This window comes from Chiloscyllium punctatum, chromosome 33, assembly GCF_047496795.1.
Source record: "Chiloscyllium punctatum isolate Juve2018m chromosome 33, sChiPun1.3, whole genome shotgun sequence".
In the NCBI taxonomy this organism is placed as follows: Eukaryota; Metazoa; Chordata; class Chondrichthyes; order Orectolobiformes; family Hemiscylliidae; genus Chiloscyllium; species Chiloscyllium punctatum.
In genome coordinates, this window is record NC_092771.1 from 19,708,971 (window position 1) to 19,728,119 (window position 19,149).

At 46.3% G+C, this 19,149-nt stretch overlaps 1 protein-coding gene across 2 annotated transcripts in view; it reads right to left on the minus strand.

Moving 5' to 3' along the window:
- The window catches only part of LOC140458466 (uncharacterized), a 67,352-nt gene that overhangs the window by 27,027 nt on the left and 21,176 nt on the right, over positions 1 to 19,149 (minus strand). For both annotated transcript variants that reach the window (XM_072553091.1, XM_072553090.1), the window contains exons 3-9: positions 13,351 to 18,659; positions 10,304 to 10,365; positions 8,859 to 9,013; positions 6,482 to 6,615; positions 6,320 to 6,384; positions 4,638 to 4,783; positions 920 to 1,044 (exon numbers count right to left, since the gene is read on the minus strand). In XM_072553091.1, the coding sequence (XP_072409192.1) occupies positions 920 to 1,044; positions 4,638 to 4,783; positions 6,320 to 6,384; positions 6,482 to 6,615; positions 8,859 to 9,013; positions 10,304 to 10,365; positions 13,351 to 18,659 (5,996 nt within the window). The remainder of the gene's footprint in view (positions 1 to 919; positions 1,045 to 4,637; positions 4,784 to 6,319; positions 6,385 to 6,481; positions 6,616 to 8,858; positions 9,014 to 10,303; positions 10,366 to 13,350; positions 18,660 to 19,149) is intronic.

A 19,149-nucleotide genomic window follows, 5' to 3' on the forward strand; every position in this document is an offset into this window, starting at 1 on the left:
ACTGGCGGTGGCTAATCATCGGTGGAGAATCTGCCATGGTGAATCATCACCAACCCCCATTGTGAATGTTACAGATCGAAAATGCACACAGGGCTCACCACGGAACGTGTCAACTCTAGTGGAAGTATTCGGAATCACATCAATAACGTCTCCAAATGGCCATTTAAACACTCCCGTTCCTGTGATCCATTCCAACTTGATCCATGAATGGAGGGACAGGAACACTGAATGGTGGGTGGTGGGCTTCCACTGGGAAAAGGCCATTAGGCCAGGATGTTGTAATCCTGAGGTTTGATCATCCCAGGCTCGAACTCCTAGTGGTTGTCTCTGCTGCTTCAAGCCTTATACCAACAGGACTCATAAAGCTGAGCAAACCCAGTGTGGTGAGCCACCTCTCAGCGGTGGTGACAAGCCAGTGCTCCTGTATTTACAGAGTACAAATGAGTGTTTCAGAGCCTTTGTGCTTGGCAATGACACATTCAGACCAAGTGCACCTCTCGTTAACTTGTGAAGCTGTTTTCTACCCAAGCACTTTCATGGACCAAGAATTGCTTGGAGCTTTCTCAGAAAGGTGTTTGCGCTGAATAAGGCTCTGATAGATCTTGGTAAGTGCCCCTAACAGAATATCACCACCACAATAACGGTAATGCATGGGGACCAACAACAAATGGTGTGTGCTCAGTTTAACATGTTAAAGCTTCTAACTATATCAGCACTCCTTGGTAGAGGGCAAAAGCTTTAGTATTGTGTCTGTAAATCAATCATTCTATTCTCTCCATGCAAATGTGTGTAGGCTATAAGCTGTGGTAATGAAACACTGCAGCTAAGCATGGCTGGAAATCTGAGAATATTATTTTTGCCAGTTTTAGAAAATTCCTTTTATATTTGCACATCATCCAAGTCTGCGTGGAAGACTTACCACATTTGTCACTCTGGAGCTGAGTTCAATGAACTGAGGACTTGATCTATTGTTCAGCTCAATTGTGAAGGTAGTAGTTTCAAATCGTAGTGCCACTGGAATACGGTCGACTTCAAGACCCTGACCTGAGGAAGGAAAGACCATGATAGATCACGTCTAAATGTACATTTACATAGCACATAGAACAGGACAGCACAGGAATGGGCCCTTCGGTCCACATAGTTGTGCTAAATGCGATGCCATATTAAACTAGTCCCTTCTATCTGCCCTTGGTCCCCATCCATTTGTTGCATATTCATGTCCTTATCTAAATGCCCCTATTGTACCTCCATCCACCACCACCCCTGGCAGCATATTCCAGATTCCTACCACTCTCTGCACAGAAAACTTGCCCCTCACATTTCCTTTGAACTTGCCCCCTCTCACCTTAAATGCATGCTCCCTAGGTTTAGACATTTCAACTCTGGAAAAAAGTTTCTGACCGTCAACCCTATCTATGCATCTCATAATGTTATAGATTTCTGTCAGGTCTCCCCTCAGCCTCCGCTCCTCCAGAGGAAAGTAACCTGAGTTTTTCTGAGTTTTCCTGAAGAAGGGGTGATGCCCGAAATGTCGATTCTCCTGTTCCTTGGATGCTGCCTGACCTGCTGCGCTTTTCCAGCAACACATTTTCAGCTCTGATCTCCAACATTTGCAGTCCTCACTTTCTCCTCCTGAGTTTTTCTAACCTCTCCTTATGGCTCATATGCTCTGGGTCGCACGGTGACTCAGTGGTTAGCACTGCTGCCTCACAGTATCAGGGTCCCAAGTTTGATTCCAGCCTCGGGCGAATCTCTGTGTGGAGTTTGCACATTCTCCCCGTGTCTGCTTGGGTTTCCTCCGGGTGCTCCGGTTTCCTCCCACAGTCCAAAGATGTGCAGGTTAGGTGGATTGGCCACGGGAAATTGCCCATAGTGTTAGGTGCATTAGTCAGAGGGAAGTGGGTCTGGGTGGGTTGGTCTTTGGAGGGTCGGTGTGGACTGGTTGGGCTGAAGGGCCTGTTTCCACACTGTAGGGAATCTAATCTCTAATCCAGGCAGCATCCTGGTAAACCTTTTCTGCACCCTCTCCAAAGCCTCCATATAATGTGATGACCAGAACTGCATGCAATATTCTGGGTGTGGCCTAACCAAAGTCTTACAAAGCTACATTTACATCTCAACTTCTTTTCAGACAGCACATTGTCACCTATGTATTTAATTGTGTTCCCAACACAGGCGAGGGGGCCAGCACCACGCGAAGTAGGTGCTTTAAGCTGTGCAGATACACTCATCCATTTTATGTATGTAATGCATGCACTTGGACTGTAGGGATAGCTTAGTTCAGTTGACTGCATGACTGGATTGTGATGCAGTGTGAGACCAACAGCGTTGGTTCTATTCCTGTAGTGACTGAGGTTGCAGACTAGCACATTCCAAGGTCCAGGACTACGTGTTGAGGGACGCGCTGAAGCTTGGGGCAGCTGCCGCCAAGGCACGGTGGGGAAAGACCACTGTGTAACATCTGACTGCCTAAAGAAGAACAGGGGGTCCGTGCAGTCATTTGGGCTCTGCTGACGCCTCAGCTTAAAAATGTAATCGTACAGACCTGTAAATAGGAATGATTACTCTGTTTTGGTATGCAAACAAATGGAATGTTTACATATGTATTGCATGTCCAACTGTACAGACCATTAAAGTATTTTATGAATAAAGGATATTTTTGAAATAAAAAAAAGTCTGAGGTTATTGTGAAGGACTCCCTTTCTCAGCCTTGCTCTTTGCCTGAGGTGTGATGACCCTCTGGTTAAACTCACTGCTGTTTGTCTGTCTTTCTAATGAGAGATCAGCCCCAACATTCTTCAGGGACTAGGGTGATTACACTGGAAGATCTTTGATTAAAATATGGGATGCAAAAAAGATCTGTCAATTTGGGATGTTCATCAAATAAAGCCCACATTTAATCCTTCTCTGCTTCCTCAGAATACAAGTAAACTAATTCTTCCATCACTGCTGCTCCCACATGTATTAAGCACAGCCATTGGGATGTTTGTAAAATTGGGAGATGGGAGAAACTGGGTTTGCCATACTGCTCATATGTTTCCCCATCATCCTGACAAACATTACAACCAAGAGTGAAAATTACGCCAAAATGACTAACCAACACACAGACTGGTCTCTCAGTGAGAGCTCAAGGGGCAAACAGTACTGGGCAATATTCTAACATCTAGTGGTCTTGGAAATTTCCATCCAATGTGAACCTCCCTTCCGTTCTTTCAATATAGGGCGACATTTAAGGCAAATTCGTTTGCCACAGTGTAGCAGTGGGTTTGATTTCTCTGTGTGGAGGCATAAAGGTGAGGTGAATGTGTAAAGTGTCTTATAGTCCATGAGGAATCAATGGCTACATTTTGGCTGCTCCCGTCCATTTTCAGTGCAATCCAGACGCAGCATTGCCACTCGTCATTCACTGTTCCACCAAGTGGAATGCAGCCTGTATTAGATTAGATTCCCGACAGTATGGAAACAGGCCACTTGACCCAACAAGTCCACACTGACCCTCCGACGAGTAACCTACCCCAGACCCACTTCCCTCTGACTAATTCACCTAGCACTATGGGCAATTCAGCATGGCCAGTCCACCTAACCTGCACATCTTTGGATTGTGGGAGGAAACCTGGGAGAACGTGCAAACTCCACACAGTCGCCTGAGGCTGGAATCGAACCCGAGACCCTGGTGCTGTGAGACAGCAATGCTAACCACTGTGCCACCGTGCCACCACGGTAAAAGGCCATGGCATATTGAAATGCAAATATTAATTGACGCTTCAAGGCAGTTCTGCTTGTCCTTAACTTTTCTCAAATATCAAAATACTCATCTTTATTTGCAAAGTTCAACTGTTCAATACAAACAGGAAGAGCATTTGGGTACGTGGAAATCATCCTGACTGATGATTAGGCGTTCACCGTACACACTGTGAAGAGTTAAATGGCTGGTGAATACTAATAATGACGAGGAGGTGCTGGAGCTGGAATGGGGTGTCTGAAGTTAAAAATCAAACAATGCCGGGTTATAGTCCAACAGTTTATTTGAAGGTACTTTCAAATAAACTGAGGAGAAAGTGAGGACGGCAGATGCTAGAGAATCAGAGTCAAGATTAGAGTGGTGCTGGAAAAGCACAGCAGGTCAGGCAGCATCAAAAGAGCAGGAAACAGTTGAAAACAGAGAGGTCAAGGGCGGGTAATAGACCGGCATGGGGTATCCAGGTGGATGGGGTGGGCGAAGGGGTCCTCAGAGGGTGGGTGGGAGTCTTGATGAAAAAAGTAAGCTTGGAGGCGGAGGCGGCGGAAGAAGTGTTTGATGTCACAACGCGTATTGAATTTGTTGATGTGTGGACGATGGGGGATGAAGGTAAGGCCTTTGCTGAGGACTGATCATTCACCCTCAGTGAGGGAGAGGTCTGGGGGGTAGTGAAAACTCGGCAGGGCTGGTGAAGGACTTTTGCCTGAAACGTCGATTTTCCTACTCCTCGGATGCTGCCTACCGGCTGTGTTTTTCCAGTACCACTCTAATCTTGACTCTGCAGAACAATAATGCCTGGACTTCAAGCCAGTTTATCGTCTTTGTAGATGAAGCACATTGAGTCATTTCTTGATGCTAGGCATAAAGACAAGACACGTTCACACAAACAGGCACTCACCGTTTACTTGAACAGTGGATCTGATGATATCAAAACCTGAAATGTTAACATTATTAATGATCAGATCTCTCAGGAATGGTCGGTCTTCTAGTTTCGTCGTGTTGATCTGGACGTGTACAGCCACCTTTACCTTTGAGGAAGCATTGCTGGAAAAAGAACAGAAACATGATAGGCTGCTTGGTTGCTGGGCGGAATCCTGCTCAATAAGTCGCTTGGTCTCCCTTCTCCCACTCACAATGTTTCATTCAGTTAGCGCCTGGATCAGATGTCTGTAAAACATTCATTCAAAGCTGGAATGCCATTGACTGCACAGAATGCTTCAGTCGGACATCGGCTCAGCCCTGTCCTATCAAAGTAGCCACTGATTCATTAGAAAGATGGCTGGTGTCCAGGTTTACTTGACAAAACATAGAACATAGAACATAGAACCTTACAGCACAGTACAGGCCCTTCGGCCCTCGATATTGCACCAACCTGTCATACCAATCTGAAGCCCATCTAACCTACACTATTCCATTTATGTCCATATGCTTGTCCAATGACAAATTAAATGTACTTAAAGTTGGCGAATCTACTACCGTTGCAGGCAAAGCATTCCATACCCTTACTACTCTCTGAGTAAAGAAACTACCTCTGACATCTGTCCTATATCTATTACCCCTCAATTTAAAGCTATGTCCCCTCGTGCTCACCATCACCATACTTGGAAAAAGGCACTCCCTGTCCACCCTATCTAACACTCTGATTATCTTATATGTCACTAACACCAAGGGACGGCAATCAAGGGCTTCAGCTAACATCTGAGACCTGATTTGGGAGGAAATACTAAAGACTACAGTCAGGAAAAGAATCAATTAAGAACTCAACATTAAAGCGGGATGGTTACTGATCTGAAAAATAAATCATGAGAGCTGGACAATTAGCTCAAGCAACTGTGAAGAAAATTAATGAAATGAGGAATGTTTTCTTCATGTAGATGGGCAAATTTTAACCTCCTGGTGACACTGGAAGATGGGAGAAATTGGGTTTGCAGTACTGCTCTTGTGTTTCCCCATTATCCTGACAATCATTACGGCCAAGAGTGAAAATTACGCCAAGACGACTAACCAACACACAGACTGGTCTCTCCGTGACAGCTCAAGGGGCAAACGTTACTGGGCAATATTCTAACGTCTAGTGGTCTTGGAAATTTCCATCCAATGTGAACCTCCCTTCCGTTCTTTCAATACAGGGCGACATTTAAGGCAAATTCGTTTGCCACAGTGCAGCAGTGGGTTCGGTCGCTCTGTGTGGAGGCATGAAGGTGAGGTGAATGTGTAAACTGTCAGATAGTCCATGAGGAATCAATGGGTACAAAGATAGGTGAGTGAAGCACTTCTGGGGGAAAGAACAACCATGACTTCTTATGACCCTGCAATCAACTGGAGTGATTTCCCTTCCTCATTTGAAAGTTCTGAGATCAGTTGTTCAACTTTGACTGGAATTTGTTTATTCAAACACCTTCGGGAGATTGTACTGAGCCTGACGATGTGACTTAGACTCCTATGTTGCTGATGGGCGTTGAATACTGAAGCACAAATATTCACTGCAACTTTAGCCTCTAACAGCTACAAATCACTGACAGATACATCATTGGCAGCCTTCGAAAGCTTGAAATAAAAACAGGATGAAAGTGGACATACCTGAACACAACACGAGAATTAGGCAGCACCTCTGGGGAAAATCCTGAACTGAGAACATTTTCGAGCTGTTTGACAGAAAGAGAAACCCAGTGAGCAAGACTGTATGCTTAATCGCGACTCTTTGAGATTTTCAAATTGTATTCACAACTTGTTGCTACATACCCAGGAGACGACCTCATCTCGCAGGCTTGTAAAGTCACTGGAAGTATTGCTGGTGAGTGAATCAGTGAAAGTCACGTTTTCTATCACAAACGAAATATTCAGAGAAACTGGCTCCAAATTGTTCACAGTGATACCTGAATAAAAAGCAGATAATCGGTATGAAAACACAGTCAGCTGACAGTGTAGATCATGAAACATTACAGTTTCTGTGTTCCAGGCGGAGTCTCTGGGAATTCTGATCGGGAATCTGTAGACAGCAATCTGCAGATTCCAGTTTTCCAGCGACGGATTCTGAAATGCAGGAAGGTTCTAAGACAACGTGACATGTGATTTCTCAATATACAACCTCCAATTTGGAGACCCCCCCCTCTGCTGTGTGCACTTATTAATTCAACCCTTCCACTCCCATCAGCTTCATGACTACCAGTGGGTTGGGATTTGGTTAGGGGATTGGCACAGGCTGGTGAATAAGGTGACTGGGTGATTGGAGCAAATTCTGCTCCAGAGGACACAGTGCAGCAGAGAGAAGGCAACAGAGCTGGTCCCAAAATACAGAATGAGGTTCTGATAAGATGCAGCTGACCCCCGATAGGGAAGGTGAAACAAGGAGGTTAACCGTGCGTAAGAACACCACGCTCTGTGCGTACACAATGTTGCAACTCTGCCTTGACGGTCTGCATTGTCTGCAAACTGCAAGAACCTGCCATGGGTTTCCTGTAATATGAGTCTCATGTCTTCAAATAGTTTTTCTATTTGAGTGAATTAATTCACAGAGTTAACCAATTCCTGCTAAATAACTGATCACTAAACATTAACTTGACAACAACAGAATTAGAAAGCCCAAAGTATCTCTCTTTTCCATTTAAACTACAGGATGCCGCTGTTTGGGATTTATCAAACCATCATTCCTGCAGAATGCCAGGAACTAGATGTCAAAAGAGCTACAAATCCCTACAAGCCACCATTTTGATGACCACTGAAAGAGCATTGATATACACGGAATGTTGTCCAAATAGAACCTCTGCTCCCGGACTACAGGCTGGGATAAAATTAGAAGAGATTTTAACACTGTATTAGCAATTTATTTTGAAAAATAAATATTAGACACTTTAATATATTACCTAAACATTGTGGAAGGCTACTTTGGTAATGCAGGAATTGGCCATTCTACCATACACTAAATGCCAATGTTTACAGGCCAAATGAACCTCCTCACACTCTCCTTTATAACTCCAGGGAAAGCTATTGATTGCATTGGTCGGCATGTTGGAAAATCTCCCGCCAGGAATCTAATCATTACAGCATATGGAAAGACTCCACCCTATTGCCTGACCTGTCGCAGAATTGCAGCTCCACACATTCTGTGTTACATTTGTTGGCATCACTGGCGGGATCAGTATTCTTTGCCCATCCCAAGTAGCCATCTTGAAGATGGTAGGTGACCGCACCCCCCTTCATGAACTGTGGCAGTCTGTGGGCTGTACAGGCATCCACAGCAAAGTTAGAGAGGGAGTGCCATGATTTTGACCTGGCGACACTGAAGGAATGGCGATATACTTCCAAGTCCGGCACTGAACAATTGCAGCGTGCTGCTGTGCAGAGGGACCTGGGTGTCCTTGTGCATGAATCACAAAAAAAATGGTTTGCAGGTACAGCAGCTAATTAATTCAGCAAATTGCGAGAGGGATGGAGTTTAAAAGCAGGGAGGTTATGCTGCAGCTGTACAGGGTGCTGGTGAGGCCACCCCTGGACTACTGTGTACAGTTTTGGTCTCCTGATATGAGAAAGGATCTATTGGCTGGAGGGGATGTAGAAGAGGTTCATTACATTGATTCTGGAGCTTGGCTTATGAGGAAGGATTGAGTAGGCTGGGACTATACTCATTGGAATTTAGAAAAATGAGTAGAAACCATAAAATGATGAAGGGAATAGATGAGATAGAATCAAGGAGTTGTTTCCAATGGTGGGTGAAACTAGAACCAGGGAGCAGGCCTCAAAATAAGGGGGAGCAGATTTTGGACTGAGTAGAGTAGGAACTTCTTCACCCAAAGGGTTGTGAATCTGTGGAGTTCCCTGCCCAGTGAAGGAGTTGAGGCTTCCTCATTGAATTTTTTTTAAGGCAAAGACAGATTTTTGAACAGTAAAGGAATTAAGGGTTATGATGAGCGGGCAGGTCAGTGGAGCTGTGTTTATGGAAAGACAGCCATGATCTTATTGAATGGTGGAACAGGCTCGATGGGCCAGATGGCCTACTCCTGCCCCTAGTTCTTATGCGTGCAGCTTGGAAAGGATCATGCAGATGGCATTGAGCTTCACAAGTTGAGGCAAGACCAACAATATAAAATGTCATACATTTTTCACAACATCTAATACTTACTTTCAGACTGGATGGATTCCTGAATGACTGAAAGGTTCCCTAAATTCGTGCTATTATTCACTTCGTTTGCCAACACTTTTACTGTTTCTGAAGGAGATAGTGGTTGAGTGTCTTCTTCAAAAAGCAAGCTACTGTTTACAGCAATGGATCCCTCACTGAAAAAGGAATAAATTAGACATACCGTGTTAGTAGATTCCTTGACGTCAGTCTGTGATTTCACATTTCGGTGTATGTTAGGGACTGTGTTGTTGTGTGAGAGAGCAGAACGTTAAAAGGCAAGGCCAAGTCAGAATTTGAATGGCCTACCTGTTTTGTATCAATCTTTCAACCAACCCTCTCCTGCAGTATCTCTAATTAAATATGATCCACCTCCTGCATGTTCAATGAGGATAGTGGAAAGGTTGATTAGTAAAATAGGCTAATAAACTGTGCAATTTAAGAGTCGGTTTTTGAATACAGTGGTAATGCACACTGCACATTATGTTACTGCTGCTTGTACTCCCAGCTTCCAATTTTGAGAATTTGCCATTTCAACATTATGTTTCTGGACAATCCTTCATTTAATAGATTCAAGGAGAAATAAAATGTATAACATCACCAGGGTTGCACATTGGCAGTACTACCTCACAGCACACGCCATCCGGGTTCAATTCCAGCCATGAGTGACTGTCTATCTGACGTTTGCATCTTCTCCTTGAACCTGCTCTGGTTTCCTTCCATACTCCAAAGACATGCAGGTTAGGTGGACCAGCCATGCTGTGCAGCCCTGTAGTGTGCAGGCTAGATGGGTTAACTATGGTAAATGTGAGTTTACAAGGACAGGGTGGGATTGCACTTTGGAGAGTTGGAGCTGACTCAATGGACCAAATGGACCATCTGAACTATGTCATGAAAAATCCATGTGAGGATGCATTTTAAAATGAGCAAGTTGCAACGTTGGACATTAACACACTTTCTATTCACGAGATTTGTCTCTGCAGTCACAAGTTGTGTTCATTTGTGGCCAAAGTTTCTTACAGGCCAGCATTCCCCGCTCAATTTTATGTTAGCAGCTGTTCCTAACCGTGTGGCTGCAGGTGAGCTCTCTATTTCTCAAAATCCTGTCATTAGGTTGTTGGTAAATGAACTGAGTTGTTGCAATGAGTTCTGCGATGTCTGGTCAATCACATCTCAAAACTGAAGAGATTCGAGCTTTATCTTGTTTAATTCTGCAGCTTGCTTGAAAGAGTCCCCAGTTCCAGTTACACCATTCTGGTCCCATACTGGTCTCTTTTCCGCATGACAAGCTTCTCCAAATCTTGCTGTTCAATGCTCTCCCGTTAAACCATGCATAACGTTAGTTCCAAGCTCTAACACTGAACTCTATATATGCATACACAGCACGACAAGAAAACTATTCATCAATTAATCATGACCAAGGTTGTTAAATTGAGCCCATTTCCTACCTGAAACTGTTGACCTTTGCTCGAATAAGATTAAGCAGCGTTCTTCGGTATATATTCTCGAGCTTCAAAGGAAAGAAATACATTAGGATCTGGTTGGAATTGTTTTATAATTCATCAGTCAAATTAACTGCTTTAATGGCTGTTTAAATACACTCAACCTTTAGTCGCGAACCAGAGATTTTAAACTCCGGTTTCACTCAGGGGAACGTGAGTGTAAAACATATGACAAATGTTGCGTTGCCGATGGAGGTGCTTTATTTTGGAGGGAATTGTTCAGCTGATCAGATAATCCACACTTTTCAAGTCTTAGGTGAGCAATAAAAGTTGTCGGGAATGCAGGGAGAATTCCCCTTTTCTATAATGAATGTTCAGGTTCATTCCATTAATGTCAATGAGGAGGCCAGATGCAGTTTAACATCTCGCTTGCTAGAGCTTCTGACAGTGCACCACTTCCACAACATTGCATTGAAATGTCACACTGTGGATAATGAAATCAAAAAGTCACAACCAAAAAAAAAAGCAGAGTGTTGGGAGCATCTGTGAAGAAAGCAGTAAAGTAAACCTTTCAAGCCGATAACCCTTTATCGGAGTCTGTTAGGAGAGAAGAGCTAACCTTCTTCAAAGGGACCATTCCTGGAAGAGATGCTGCCATGAATAACACAATGGCCCTAACACAGACTCCAGATACCAAGGAAAAACTAATAACTGAATGGACCACCATTGTATTTTGGCAGAAAGATCTTAGATTTTTTTTTTATCCACTGCCCCTTGCTAACAGCTGACACCCAGGCTTCAGTGAGTCCCACAGCATGTAGTCCTGGAGTTTGGGATGTGCCAGTCTGCAACACTCGGTTGAGGTCAACTCTTATGTTTGTTTCCATTGCTGGATTCCTCCTGTCTCCGGAGGACCCCCAAGCACCTCCATCAGAACAGCAGCATTCGTTCGGGATTTTACATCCTCTCGAAAACGGCAATCGAAACAAGAAGTGCTGGAAAAACTCAGCAGGCCAGGTGATTTTTGGGAAGAGAGACTGATATGGTAGGACATCCACTGGGAAAATTTAAGGACTTTGGACTTGATATCTGGGTGGGAATTGAGGTGGTGCAGCTTGGAAATTCTTCCCTCTGTGTTCTTTCCCCTGTCACTTCCCTCACCCCCAGCTCTCTGGTCATGAACTTGTTAGTTCCAGTTGAAATGAAAAACCAATTAAGGCTATTATTTAGAAGCTGCCTGGACTGCTTCTGAGTGACAAAGCACCAGCTATACAAAAGGGATTGTTTAACATATTGCGAGTTTGCTTATTGAAGCTCAGACACATTGTTGAAGAACTTTGGAAAATCACTTCAGGGCTGTGGTGTGCTCAGCTGCGTACAGGACCCTCAAAGTGAGGCTGAACCAGATGAAACACACATCATTCTCTTCCTAGTGATTGAGACAAAGGGAGCACATGTGGCACAGTGTATAGTGTCCTAATTCTGAGCCTGAAGCTCCAGTTTTGTCACCCAGTCCATGAGTTGATGGCTACAGAAAGAGCATCTATATGAGGGTGGGTCAACCTGACAATCACCCCAGCACACTTCTGGCAGAGTTTAAGAAAGGCGGTGGACAGTTCTCTTGGTCAGGCATACTGGCTGTGAATGGGACCATTTCTAGCTGCATGCTCTGGGTGGCACGGTGGCTCAGTGGTTAGCACTGCAGCCTCACAGCACCAGGATCCTGGGTTCGATTCCCGCCTATCTGTGTGGAGTTTGCACATCCTCCCTGTGTTTGCGTGGGTTTCCTCCGGGTGCTCCGGTTTCCTCCCACAGTCCAAAGATGTGCAGGTTAGGTGGTTTGGCCAGACTAAATTGCCCACAGTGTTAGGTGCGTTAGTCAGGGGTAAATTTAGGGTCAGGGAATGGGCTTGGGTGGGCTTCTCTTCAGAGGGGCGGTGTGGACTTGTTGGGCCCAAGGGCCTGTTTCCACACTGTAGAGAATCGAATCTAAGCCTGGCAATGTGTGCCAGGAGGAATCCAGCAATGGAAACAATGGGGCAACATGGTAACTCAGTGGTTAGCACTGCTGGCTCGATTCCAGCCTCGGGTGAGTGTCTGTGTGGAGTTTGCACATTCTCCCCCTGTCTGCATGGGTTTCCTCTACAATCTAAAGATGTGCAGGTTAGGTAAATTGGTCATGGTGTTCAGGAATGTGAGGGTTAGGTGCACTAGTCAGGGGCAAGTATAGGGTAGGGGAATGGGTCTGGGTGGGTTATGCTTTGGAGGGTCAGTGTGGACTTGTTGGGCCGAAGGGCCTGTTTCCATACTGTGGGGATTCTATTATGCTATGAAACAGATGTAAAAGTTGCCCTCGACTGAGTGTTGCAGACTGGCACATTGCAAGCTCCAGACTATGTGCTGAGGGATGCACTGAACCTTGGGGAAGCTGTTGGCAAGGGGGAATGGGGAAAAGAAACGACATTTAAGATCTTTTTGCCAAAGTACAATAGTGGTCCATTCAGTTATTAGACCCTCTCAGATATACGTAAATATTATCCAAGTTCAAAGACTGGACAGAACTGCTTCAGTAACTGTGTATGCACCTGAAGCTTTTAATGAATAAAGTATATTTATGCAATAATTTTTAAAAAAGGCAGTGCGGTGGCTTTCCTATATCCAGTAGAGACAAAAAATGATGTATGTGAATGAAATGTAAACAGCCACCGCACAAAGTGGGTAAAGCTCCCCTTCCCATCGTGACTGGCAGGAGGTGGCTGCCTTTAATGTCTGATATATGAAACGTGCTGGGACACAGAATTCTCTGCAGCTGAATTGAACCAGCACACTCAGGGACATAGGAGAGTGATAAAATTCTGCAGACACAGGCAGTGGCATAAACATGGCAATACAACAATTTTGTTTGCTATACCTACAAAGGTTTGCAAGCTGAAAATCTCCATTTGAGAAAGGTAAGATACAATATATTAAAACTTTTATGATACTGAGTAGGTGTTAGGGACCATAATTGGAACAGCCAACATAAAAAGAGGTTTTCAAAGAACAAGACTTACCAAAGTTTGTAGACGAACTGCAAGTTTGATGAACTCATCAGAATTAGGATCGCTTAAACCTGGTGTAAACGTTTGAGCTAAACGGAACGACAAAGGAGTCACTGGACCGGTTACTGGTGCCACTGTACTGGTTGGAGGAGTTGTGATTGAAGTAGTTGCTGAGAATGTTGTTTCAGTTGTTGTACCAGTGGTTGTGGTAGTTGGTTCTGGTGTTGTTTCTGCGGTGGTCGTTGGTTCTGGTGTTGTTGTTCCTGCGGTGGTAGTTGGTTCTGGTGTTGTTGTTCCTGCGGTGGTAGTTGGTTCTGGTGTTGTTGTTCCTGCGGTGGTAGTTGGTTCTGGTGTTGTTGTTCCTGCAGTGGTAGACTGTTCTGATGTTGTTGTTCCTGCGGTGGTAGTTGGTTCTGGTGTTGTTGTTCCTGCGGTGGTAGTTGGTTCTGGTGTTGTTGTTCCTGTGGTGGTAGTTGGTTCTGATGCTGTTGTTCCTGCGGTGGTAGTTGGTTCTGGTGTTGTTGTTCCTGTGGTGGTAGTTGGTTCTGGTGTTGTTGTTCCTGCGGTGGTAGTTGGTTCTGGTGTTGTTGTTCCTGCGGTGGTAGTTGGTTCTGGTGTTGTTGTTCCTGCAGTGGTAGACTGTTCTGATGTTGTTGTTCCTGCGGTGGTAGTTGGTTCTGGTGTTGTTGTTCCTGCGGTGGTAGTTGGTTCTGATGTTGTTGTTCCTGCGGTGGTAGTTGGTTCTGGTGTTGTTGTTCCTGCGGTGGTAGTCAGTTCTGATGCTGTTGTTCCTGCGGTGGTAGTTGGTTCTGGTGTTGTTGTTCCTGCGGTGGTAGATGGTTCTGGTGTTGTTGTTCCTGTGGTGGTAGTTGGTTCTGATGCTGTTGTTCCTGCGGTGGTCGATGGTTCTGGTTTTGTTGTTCCTGTGGTGGTAGTTGGTTCTGGTGTTGTTGTTCCTGCAGTGGTAGTTGGTTCTGATGCTGTTGTTCCTGCGGTGGTAGTCGGTTCTGGTGTTGTTGTTCCTGCGGTGGTAGATGGTTCTGGTGTTGTTGTTCCTGCGGTGGTAGTTGGTTCTGGTGTTGTTGTTCCTGCGGTGGTAGTCGGTTCTGATGCTGTTCCTGCGGTGGTAGTTGGTTCTGGTGCTGTTGTTCCTGCGGTGGTAGTTGGTTCTGATGCTGTTGTTCCTGCGGTGGTAGTTGGTTCTGGTGTTGTTGTTCCTGCGGTGGTAGTTAGTTCTGGTGCTGTTGTTCCTGCGGTGGTCGATGGTTCTGATGCTGTTGTTCCTGCGGTGGTAGTTGGTTCTGATGCTGTTGTTGCTGCGGTGGTCGATGGTTCTGGTGTTGTTGTTCCTGCGGTGGTAGTTGGTTCTGATGTTGTTGTTCCTGTGGTGGTAGTTGGTTCTGGTGTTGTTGTTCCTGCAGTGGTCGATGGTTCTGATGTTGTTGTTCCTGCGGTGGTAGTTGGTTCTGATGCTGTTGTTCCTGCGGAGGTCGTTGGTTCTGGTGTTGTTGTTCCTGCGGTGGTAGTTGGTTCTGATGTTGTTGTTCCTGCGGTGGTTGATGGTTCTGGTGTTGTTGTTCCTGCGGTGGTAGTTGGTTCTGGTGTTGTTGTTCCTGTGGTGGTAGTTGGTTCTGGTGTTGTTGTTCCTGTGGTGGTCGTTGGTTCTGGTGTTGTTGTTCCTGCGGTGGTAGATGGTTCTGGTGTTGTTGTTCCTGTGGTGGTAGTTGGTTCTGGTGTTGTTGTTCCTGCGGTGGTAGTTGGTTCTGGTGTTGTTGTTCCTGCGGTGGTAGTTTGTTCTGGTGTTGTTGTTCCTGCGGTGGTAGTTTGTTCTGGTGTTGTTGCTCCTGCGGTGGTAGTTGGTTCTGGTGTTGTTGTTCCTGCGGTGGTAGTTGGTTCTAGTGTGGTTGTTCCTGCGGTGGTAGTTGGTTCTGGTGTTGTTGTTCCTGCGGTGGTAGTCTGTTCTGATGTTGTTGTTCCTGCGGTGGTAGTTTGTTCTGGTGTTGTTGTTCCTGCGGTGGTAGTTTGTTCTGGTGTTGTTGTTCCTGCGGTGGTAGTTGGTTCTAGTGTGGTTGTTCCTGCGGTGGTAGTCTGTTCTGATGTTGTTGTTCCTGCGGTGGTAGTCTGTTCTGATGTTGTTGTTCCTGCAGTGGTAGACTGTTCTGATGCTGTTGTTCCTGCGGTGGTAGTTTGTTCGGGTGTTGTTGTTCCTGCGGTGGTCGATGGTTCTGGTGTTGCTGTTCCTGCGGTGGTAGTTGGTTCTGGTGTTGTTGTTCCTGTGGTGGTAGTTGGTTCTGGTGTTGTTGTTCCTGTGGTGGTCGTTGGTTCTGGTGTTGTTGTTCCTGCGGTGGTAGTTGGTTCTGGTGTTGTTGTTCCTGTGGTGGTAGTTGGTTCTGGTGTTGTTGTTCCTGTGGTGGTAGTTGGTTCTGGTGTTGTTGTTCCTGTGGTGGTAGTTGGTTCTGGTGTTGTTGTTCCTGCGGTGGTAGTTGGTTCTGGTGTTGTTGTTCCTGCGGTGGTAGTTGGTTCTGGTGTTGTTGTTCCTGTGGTGGTAGTTGGTTCTGGTGTTGTTGTTCCTGCGGTGGTAGTTGGTTCTGGTGTTGTTGTTCCTGTGGTGGTAGTTGGTTCTGGTGTTGTTGTTCCTGCGGTGGTAGTTGGTTCTGATGCTGTTGTTCCTGCAGTGGTCGATGGTTCTGGTGTTGTTGTTGCTGCGGTGGTCGATGGTTCTGCTGCTGTTGTTCCTGCGGTGGTAGTTGGTTCTGGTGTTGTTGTTCCTGCAGTGGTCGATGGTTCTGGTGTTGTTGTTGCTGCGGTGGTCGATGGTTCTGCTGCTGTTGTTCCTGCGGTGGTAGTTGGTTCTGGTGTTGTTGTTCCTGCGGTGGTAGTTGGTTCTGATGCTGTTGTTCCTGCAGTGGTCGATGGTTCTGGTGTTGTTGTTCCTGCGGTGGTAGTCGGTTCTGGTGTTGTTGTTGCTGCGGTGGTCGATGGTTCTGATGCTGTTGTTCCTGCGGTGGTAGTTGGTTCTGGTGTTGTTGTTCCTGCGGTGGTAGTCGGTTCTGGTGTTGTTGTTGCTGCGGTGGTCGATGGTTCTGGTGTTGTTGTTCCTGCGGTGGTAGTTGGTTCTGGTGTTGTTGTTCCTGCGGTGGTAGTTGGTTCTGGTGTTGTTGTTCCTGCGGTGGTAGTTGGTTCTGATGCTATTGTTCCTGCGGTGGTAGTTGGTTCTGGTGTTGTTGTTCCTGTGGTGGTAGTTGGTTCTGATGCTGTTGTTCCTGCAGTGGTCGATGGTTCTGGTGTTGTTGTTCCTGTGGTGGTAGTTGGTTCTGATGCTGTTGTTCCTGCGGTGGTCGATGGTTCTGGTGTTGTTGTTCCTGCGGTGGTCGATGGTTCTGGTGTTGTTGTTCCTGCAGTGGTCGATGGTTCTGGTGTTGTTGTTCCTGCAGTGGTCGATGGTTCTGGTGTTGTTGTTCCTGTGGTGGTAGTTGGTTCTGGTGTTGTTGTTCCTGCGGAGGTCGATGGTTCTGGTGTTGTTGTTCCTGCAGTGGTCGATGGTTCTGGTGTTGTTGTTCCTGCAGTGGTCGATGGTTCTGGTGTTGTTGTTCCTGTGGTGGTAGTTGGTTCTGGTGTTGTTGTTCCTGCGGTGGTAGTTGGTTCTGGTGTTGTTGTTCCTGCGGTGGTCGATGGTTCTGGTGTTGTTGTTCCTGCAGTGGTCGATGGTTCTGGTGTTGTTGTTCCTGCAGTGGTCGATGGTTCTGGTGTTGTTGTTCCTGCGGTGGTAGTTGGTTCTGGTGTTGTTGTTCCTGCGGTGGTAGTTGGTTCTGATGCTGTTGTTCCTGCGGTGGTCGATGGTTCTGGTGTTGTTGTTCCTGCGGTGGTCGATGGTTCTGGTGTTGTTGTTCCTGCAGAGGTCGTTGGTTCTGGAGTTGCTGTTCCTGCGGTGGTAGTTGGTTCTGATGTTGTTGTTCCTGCGGAGGTCGTTGGTTCTGGAGTTGCTGTTCCTGCGGTGGTAGTCGGTTCTGATGCTGTTGTTCCTGCGGTGGTAGTTGGTTCTGATGTTGTTGTTCTTGCGGTGGTAGTCACTTCTGATGCTGTTGTTCCTGCGGTGGTTGATGGTTCTGGTGTTGTTGTTCCTGCGGTGGTAGTTGGTTCTGGTGTTGTTGTTCCTGCGGTGGTCGATGGTTCTGGTGTTGTTGTTCCTGCAGTGGTCGATGGTTCTGGTGTTGTTGTTCCTGTGGTGGTAGTTGGTTCTGATGCTGTTGTTCCTGCGGTGGTAGTTGGTTCTGGTGTTGTTGTTCCTGCGGTGGTCGATGGTTCTGGTGTTGTTGTTCCTGCAGTGGTCGATGGTTCTGGTGTTGTTGTTCCTGTGGTGGTAGTTGGTTCTGGTGTTGTTGTTCCTGCGGTGGTAGTCGGTTCTGGTGTTGTTGTTCCTGCGGTGGTAGATGGTTCTGGTGTTGTTGTTCCTGCAGTGGTAGTTGGTTCTGGTGTTGTTGTTCCTGCGGTGGTAGTTGGTTCTGGTGTTGTTGTTCCTGCGGTGGTAGTTGGTTCTGGTGTTGTTGTTCCTGCAGTGGTAGACTGTTCTGATGTTGTTGTTCCTGTGGTGGTAGTTGGTTCTGGTGTTGTTGTTCCTGCAGTGTTAGTTGGTTCTGGTGTTGTTGTTCCTGCGGTGGTAGTTGGTTCTGGTGTTGTTGTTCCTGCGGTGGTAGTCGGTTCTGATGTTGTTGTTCCTGCGGTGGTAGTTGGTTCTGGTGTTGTTGTTCCTGCGGTGGTAGTTGGTTCTGATGCTGTTGTTCTTGCGGTGGTAGTTGGTTCTGGTGTTGTTGTTCCTGCGGTGGTAGTCGGTTCTGGTGTTGTTGTTCCTGCGGTGGTAGTCGGTTCTGATGCTGTTGTTCCTGCGGTGGTAGTCGGTTCTGATGTTGTTGTTCCTGCGGTGGTAGTTGGTTCTGATGCTGTTCCTGCGGTGGTCGATGGTTCTGATGCTGTTGTTCCTGCGGTGGTAGTCGGTTCTGATGTTGTTGTTCCTGCGGTGGTAGTCGGTTCTGATGTTGTTGTTCCTGCGGTAGTAGTTGGTTCTGATGTTGTTGTTCCTGTGGTGGTAGTCGGTTCTGATGCTGTTCCTGCGGTGGTAGTTGGTTCTGGTGTTGTTGTTCCTGCGGTGGTAGTCGGTTCTGATGTTGTTGTTCCTGCGGTGGTTGTTGGTTCTGGTTTTGTTGTTCCTGTGGTGGCAGTTGGTTCTGGTGTTGTTGTTCCTGCGGTGGTCGTTGGTTCTGATGTTGTTGCTCCTGCAGTGGTCGTTGGTTCTGATGTTGTTGAGGCATTTGTAAGAATGGCACCTATTGGAAAACAGTTTTGCACACACTTATTAGTTCTGCCGTGCCTGAGTGTTCTACATATGCTTCCAATATCTGGGCGTGTTTTTATTCTTCCAGTTGACAAAAGGCCCAATGCAGTTGTGCTTTCTCCCCTTACACATCCCCCTTCACCCCCACCACCACCCCAGGCCTGTAGCCAAAGATGTCTGCTGTCAGGTATTTTGTTGACCTTTTGAATGAACTGTTGGGTGGGCCAATATGGACAGATTTCTAAGTTTAGCAACCCACTCCCATGATATGCCTGAGAAGGAAGTCGTTGCCGAAATAAGCTTGAAGGTTTGTGCAAGTCCCGTTGAAGAGAAAGACTTTGGATTTATTATGTGTTGATGTCAACAGGAAAATGTGACCTTCAATTTTGGAACCTCAAACTTTAAAGTGTTTATTCAATGTGGGCAGGTACCAATGGCAAGCGGCTTGGATAATCTTGGTGTTGTTGTTCCTGTGGTGGTAA